The following is a 7,427-nucleotide window of genomic DNA, read 5'->3' as shown; positions in this document are numbered from 1 at the left end:
CTTTATAGTGCATGTATTTTAAGCTCTTATGCTGAACAGCTTCAATGGCTGAGCATGCATTCAAATAGATTGGTGACCAAATCAGTACTCTATACTCTAGCTTACTCCTTATAAAACTAATATAAACTGTTTTGAAGCTTCTTATGTCAGCAAAGTTAGCCCAGTTTCTAACACAGTATCCCAGTACAATTACCTGCAGTCTTCTGTTCGAGAATTTATTAAAAAACTAATCTGTTTTCAAGATTTAATGTGGAATTCTTTTGACCGTTTAAATTAGTATTATTAATTCATTAATTAGTTTAAATTAAAGTATCATTATTTTTTTCAGGTTTCCATAGACTACGATGATGGCATTGTATATGCTAAATGCAGTTGTCCGAGAGGTCAGGTAGTGTGTCATCATATGGCAGCATTATGTTTACATGCTCACCATAACATTAGTATTACTGATAAGGCCTGTGCATGGAACAAAAGGAAAGCTGTTGACATAGAAATTGTAACTAAAATCAGAGACATCTATAAACCTAAAAAATCGAATATGTAGCAGTACAGAGGACAGCGATATGATTTCACTCGATAATGTGTTTCGCTCCAAAAATACACACTGGAGATCGAAAAATCAGGGTCTACAAAACTATTATCAGACCAATAGTATGTTATGGATGCGAGACATGGGTGATGACAGAAGAGACAAAAAGAAAACTGGAAGTCTTCGAAAGAAAAGTCCTAAGAAATATATTTGGACCTATTAACGAAAACGGAATATGGAGATCCAGGTATAACCATGAACTCTACCAACTGTTCAAAGAGACACCGATCTCAGAATTCGTTAAACTTCAGAGACTTCGCTGGGCTGGTCATGGGCAGTAGTAAGACTGGAGACAGAAAGATTGCCGAAAAGAGCCCTTGATAGTAAAATGCAGGGCGCAAGACCAAAAGGAAGGCCACGGAAAAGATGGGAGGATTAAGTGGCAGCGGACGCGCAAAATGTGCTAGACGTGAGAACCTGGAGAAGATTGACGCGGGACCGACAAGAGAGAGAGAGAGAGAGACTCTCTTTACAAATTTACTCGAATGGTATGACCTAAATGGTGTTCAAGCTATCCAGTGGGGCAGAAAAACCGAAAGGTGCGCCTTAAGTAAATTTTCTGAAGTCACTGGTTTAGATATTGAACCAGCAGGATTTTGTCTTCATGAAAATGGATTGTTGGGAACAAGCTCAGGTGGATATGTCAGCGAGAGGTGCATTATTGAAGCAAAATGCCCTTTTAAATATAGGAAGGAGCAAAGCCTTAAAGAAGCTCTAAATCATGAGAAAAATACATAGTTTTTTATCAAAATGGAAATTTAGTAGTCAATGAGGATCATGCATACTACCACCAAATACAAGGAGAGTTACACATAACCAACAGAGATATGTGTTATTTAATTAGTTGGGCCCGAATGTTTTACAAACATTTTACTTAGATCACTTTATTAAGTTTATTACTGGTTAGTTTAAAAAATAAAAGCGTTGTTAAAAATGTGTTTTTATCCTTTAAACTCTTATTTTGTACTAAACAAAATAGGTATTGTGGCAAATAATGTACTTTAGACTGGGAAGTGGTTCTCACCACCACAAAAATATTAACTTTTTATTGTTAGTTGTATTTCACATTTGTAATTTTAAGTAGTAAATTACAGCATAAAACTTAAAATATATCAGAATAGTTTAATGTAGGTAAATATTAGCAGCATCAATAATCACTATCTTAACTTTTATTACATTTGTAATTTTTACCTACGCCTTTAATTTTGAGGCACCTTCAGGATAGAACTGCTCTACTTCTTTAATTAGGGGATATTGTATATTTGTTAAAGCCCCAATTACCTGGAAGACGGCATCAGCATGTGGCAGTAAGGAATAAGGTATGAAATCAAAGATTTAAAAAATTTTCATCTTTCTGGCTCGCTCAACATGAATTCTAGCCCTAGCCATGCACTCAGTCTGTCTAACTTGCTCAGGGGTAAACTGTGCAGTTGTTAGAAAGGGTGGAATGTTAATGTGTACTTCAGATGTGTACTATATCTTTAATTAAAAATCCTTTGTCTGCTAAAATTAAATCCCATGCTTCTAAGTGATCTAGAATTCCACAATATTTAACAATTTTTTTGTCAGATGTTGATCCTGGATATAGGCATGACACAAATGTAACTACTCCATTGGAAGCCACTCCAACTAATCCTTTACATGTATTTCTATCTTTGTAGGAACTGTATGTAAGTTTTTGAGTTGCCATACTTGCCCGAGATACACTGGTATATACTTCGGTACAATCTAATACAATTCTACAGTTTGTAAAACTACTAAAGCAGTTCGGCAAACAAAGTTTGTTTTTATTCCGGGAGGGGATTTTGCCCATCAAATGCTTATAAACCACTTCATGTAAAACATGCACCCATGTTGTAACAATATTGGACACTGTATCTTGTGCAACACTAAATCGGACAGCAAGATCTTCATGGGGAAAGTTTTGCCTTAACTTCATAAGGGTCATTAATAATTGATCTATTATCCTAATTTTTTCTACTTTTCACTTGTAATAGTAATTCACTTCAATGTTTTTTAGTAGGTCGTAAAGAGATGTGAAAATTTTTTCTGTAGGTAGGCCAGTATAAAGAAGTATGAGCCTGTAGTTACCCCTGATGTTCTCAAAAGAAAACCTCTCTGAAAGGTGTTTTCTAAAACGTAAAGTTTATAAATTATTACCTACTTTTAACTGAAAATTATAGCTTTTTTACAAGGGCCAGGTTAGATTTGGTTACGTTACTTTACGTTTATTATCATGTTTTCTTATGAAAAATAAAAATTTTGATTTTTAATTATACAAAATTTATACTTATTACTGCTTTTTTACCAGCGTTAGGTTAGATTCGGTTACGTTGGTTTAGTTTTAATTTCATGTTTTCTTATGAAATCTAAAAATTTTGATTTTTAATTATTAACATTTTATTCTTATTACTGTTTTTTTTACCACTGTTAGGTTAGATTTGGTTTCATTGGTTAGATTTGGAATTTCATGAAAATCACCTTAATTAAAATAGGTGGATATAAAGCAATAAACTTTATTGGTTTACATCCACCTGTTTTAATTAAGGTGATTTTCATGAAATTTTTAGATCTTTTAAAGGTTAAAACTGGCAACAATGTCAAAAGTACATAAAATTTAACTTCTTGCGCATGGACGCCATATTGTTTTAAAATATTAAAAATCTTGACTATTTTACACAATTTTACCCATTTTTTTATAATTTAACAGTAAAAAACAGTGATATTTAATATGTTTTAGTTACGTTGTAAAGACATGTATATATACTTTTCTTTGCTTTTTATGTACAATCATCGCCAGCTAACTTGGCGAGAGAGTACGCACAACGTCACAGAGAAATAAATTATGTTTACGCCCTATGATTCATCCTATTGGTTTACTATTTCTGATAAGTATATTCAGTAGCGTAGCGGTATAGGTCAAATAATTATTACACAATTAAAAAAGTAATATTTTTCGCAAGCTTTAATATATTATTAGAAAGATGAAATTGTAATTTTGTTTTATTCAATTTAAATAGTAAGCCATTGTTTATACAACAGTTTATAATATTTATTTAACTTAGTAAACAAATTATAAAATATTGACTGAGTTTAATTCACAAATCTACTTTGATATTGGGTTTCAAATTAAATGGAGGATATTGTATAAATAAATGCAACACAGTAATTATTTAATTTTAATATTTTGGTTTTATTATAACACTAAAACAAGTACCCGTGTTGAAAAGTGGTATCTATTTGAAAATTAATTGATTGTTAATAATTTTCTTCATCTTCATCTTCGGAAGAAGAAAACTCTGTACTGGAAGAGTCACTGTCAAGATTTATAATAATTGGAGCTATTTGCGTGCCGTTATCAGCAACTATCTCGCTGTCCATATACTCATCTTCCTTCTTAATGACATGGTAACATCGTTTTCTCCACTCATTTGCATCAATATTAGTGAATTCTTCCTCGGCGAGTTTTTGTACGTCAGTTAGCTTAAATGTAACGTTTTTCTGCCTTATATTATTTTTGACTGTCGCCCATATTAGTTCGATAGGGTTTAGGTCAGGATGGTAAAGAGGTAAACGTAAAGGAATATGGCCATGCGCACGTAGAATTTCGTCGAATTTGTATTTTACATGATGAGGTTTATGATATTTAATTATTTCATACAGTTCAGGTTTTAAAGCACTAGGTGTAAATGAAATATTTTTCTGCATTAACCATTCTATCATTTGATTTTTGTTTGAGTTTGATGTAGGCGCCCGCTCCAACTGAATGCTGTGATAAGGTGCGTTATCAAAAACTAATACCGAGTTAGCAGGTAAATTAGGTAATAAATGTTCTTGTAACCACTTTCCATAGTTGTCTGAATTCATTTCAGAGTGGTAAGCCCCTGATTTTGAACCTGATTTAAAGATTAATAACCCATTTTTTATGAATCCCATATCCCCACCGGCATGCACTATTATTAGTCGTTGACCTTTGGAAATATTTGAAAATAACCCCTTGGTTGATTCGTCAGTCCAGTTCTTTGAAGAAGTATGACCGCTGTGTAAGTAGGTCTCGTCAACATACACGATTGGCCTATTTTGACTCCGAAAATATTTGATTTGCCTCAGATATTTTATTCTCAAAGCTCTTATTGCACTTTTTTCTACAAGCACTTTTCGGTTGTTTTCGGTTTTCCTCCAACGAAATTGCATTTTGCGTAGAAGTCGCCTTAAAGATGTTTGTGAAATTGTGATATCCAAATCGTTGTGAATTTTTTGTTTTAATTTTTTTACCGTAACCCGACATTTTTCTGTTTTATAAAAATCGTAAATTATTCTGCGAATGTCGCTTATTTGGTATTCCGGCAAATCTATGATTGATCTACTGACTCGTTTTTTGCCTGGACTGGAAAAATGGACTCTGCCGGTATTTTTCAAAGAACATTTTGCCTCGCTTGTTATTCTTTCGATTGTTCTGATGGAAATGCCTGTAAAAGAATTAGTAACTATAGTGATTTATTTTATCTAGGATGTAGGTGTATAAAAATGTCTATATTTACTGCCATATCGAAAGACAGTACACAATATATTACACTAGTCCTAACTAATTTAACGCCCGCTTTCATAATCAGTCATTAGGAGAAAGTCATGAATTTAATGGGTTTTAAATACCAAATTTTAAATACTGAGAAATATTTGACCTGTTTTGCTATTTAACTGTATTATACAAATACTTATGTCATTAGCAAGTAATATTTTTTTGAATTTGACGTAATCTATTAATGTCTTTTTAATCGTAAACAAATTATACAGGTCGAGGTAATGGATTTCGGGAACAGCTATGACCTTGAACATTTCACATAAACTTGTGTACTAAATAGGCGTAATGCATAGCTCTTGTCAAAATCCAATACATTAATAATATAATTACATATCTTCGATTCTAAAATATTGTAAAAGACTTTAAAGAGTCTGAGTAAGAAAAGAGATATTTAGTTATATTCTTTGTGGCATTTTCAAGGTCATAGTTGTTCCCAAAATCCATTAACTCTAAGTCTTAAATAAGTAAATATTATAATGTCTCGAATGTCTTTTAGTAAAATCTACGTGAAATAACAACTTCGACTATAGTGAGGGAAATACCTGTGGGATTATGACATACTCTTCCAAACGTAGGCAAACAATTATTTTGTTGAGGAAATTACACCCGTGGAGGATAATATTTGCTCTCGTATATTCGACAAACTGTTATGCAATAATCTGGAATGCCGACACAAAATCAACCAAATCCTCCACTATGTTTTGTTTTTAAACCAGGAGGAGTAAACTAAAAAGTTTCACAGCCAAGAAAGTCGCTAGAAAATTCGGCAAATATATTATATCTTCTTTTTGGGTTGATCATGACGGCCTTCGACGGTAATCCATAAATATTATAGCATTATAAAATTATTAAAGGTAAAAAAAAATTAAAGGTAAATTTGAATTACTCCTCCTGGTTTAAAAACAAGCCATAGGTTTTCTTTCATAGGTTTGTCAACAAATCATAGGTTTGTTTGTTTGTCATAGGTTTTTTTTCATAGGTAAAATAGGGCATTGAAAATACTGTACGAAAAGGGAAACCCGAAATTTTGCAAATATACATGTATCATATTGTAGCTTGCTGTGAGGTGTGTAATCAGCAAAAAACCTAAGAAACTATCCACGTGATTAATTTTTCTGTATTTTATGTGTAATAGAATTGTGCTGAACTCTGGATCATTTTTTGTAAAATAACGAATAATTTAAATTTTTTGTAAGTGTGGTAAGCTGTCAACATTATTATGTATGTCAAATATTCACCTATTTTTGATCTATTTTAATTTAATACAAGGTAGACATAAACAAACAAAATATTTCCACCAGTGGGAAGAAAATGCCTTATAAATAGAAATAGAACTATTGTGTTTTAAAAATAATATATAATTAAAATGAAATAAAAATATAGAGTTATTTTTGGTCCAAATAGACCACCGTAGTGCGGTTTTTTTATTATTTAGAAGTCGTCTAATTAAAATTAATTTATTGTAAGTACAAACTTACCTGTTGCTTTAGCTGTATTTTCTTTCACAGTTTTTAGGGTCTCTGCTTCGAGTTTAATATTTTTGAAATAATTAAACACATTAAATATAATCTCCCGAGATTGTCCACTGATAACAGAATTATTCTTTCTACTATTTTTCAACGCCATCGTTAGAAATTGTCACAAATACACTTAACTATCCGAAATAATAAGAAGTCTGAAAAATAATAGCTGCAAATCACTTAAGTGTTACGCACCTGATAACTGGGAGGATACTAAAGACCACCACCTAAGCCACTAAGCAATTTTGGGTTTGTGCGCACCGCCAAGTTAACTGGCGATGACAGTAAATTATTTTTATTCATAGTACTTTTTTTGTTATTTTTTCTGTATTTTTGATTATTTAGGCACTTTTACTAGTTTAAAGCAAAGAAAACATTAAAATTTGAGTTCTTTTTCACTTTTTCGGCTAAGTCCACAAAAAATTTGGCATTTTTGACGCGTTCCGGCTTACATAATTACCGTATCTTTGAATATACATCATTTTACATACCTTGAAGCGAAAAACTGCAGTTATTTTCAACAAAAACGTACAAAATCGATGTATTAAAAATCTGCTTATGGTAATCAGAATAAAACGCTTGGTTTGTTTGGATCATCGAGCAAAAAGACAAAAGAGGGAATGTAAAGGTAGTGGGGGCAAAAATATTGTTAGACAGGAAGTGCCATCTTGAGAGGCCAAATTAAACAAGGAAAGAGAGTCTTTCCTTGTTTAAGAAATCAAATTTAGTTGGGTTA

The 7,427-nt window shown here is 32.1% G+C and overlaps 1 protein-coding gene across 1 annotated transcript; it reads right to left on the bottom strand.

The window, feature by feature from the left end:
- Positions 1-3,847: 3,847 nt before the first annotated feature.
- LOC140433639 (uncharacterized) lies at positions 3,848-6,970 on the bottom strand. Its single transcript, XM_072521620.1, has 2 exons — positions 6,650-6,970; positions 3,848-5,058 (listed from the first exon to the last, which is right to left on the bottom strand). Exons 1-2 carry the CDS (start codon positions 6,795-6,797, stop codon positions 3,848-3,850), a joined length of 1,359 nt encoding a protein of 452 aa, XP_072377721.1. The 5' UTR covers positions 6,798-6,970.
- Between the last annotated feature and the right edge of the window lie 457 nt (positions 6,971-7,427).

Source organism: Diabrotica undecimpunctata, chromosome 1, assembly GCF_040954645.1.
Source record: "Diabrotica undecimpunctata isolate CICGRU chromosome 1, icDiaUnde3, whole genome shotgun sequence".
In the NCBI taxonomy this organism is placed as follows: domain Eukaryota; kingdom Metazoa; phylum Arthropoda; class Insecta; order Coleoptera; family Chrysomelidae; genus Diabrotica; species Diabrotica undecimpunctata.
The sequence above is the reverse complement of the archived record's forward strand: the minus strand, read 5'-3'. Positions and strand labels throughout refer to the sequence as shown.

What these genes read in the sequence shown, in the direction of transcription:
- LOC140433639 (XM_072521620.1), bottom strand. Translation starts at nt 6,797, where the DNA reads ATGGCGTTGAAAAATAGTAGAAAGAATAATTCTGTTATCAGTGGACAA. An exon ending in AAATACAGCTAAAGCAACAG is followed by an intron (nt 5,059 to 6,649) that starts GTAAGTTTGTAC and finishes ATTCTTTTACAG; the next exon opens with GCATTTCCATCAGAACAATC.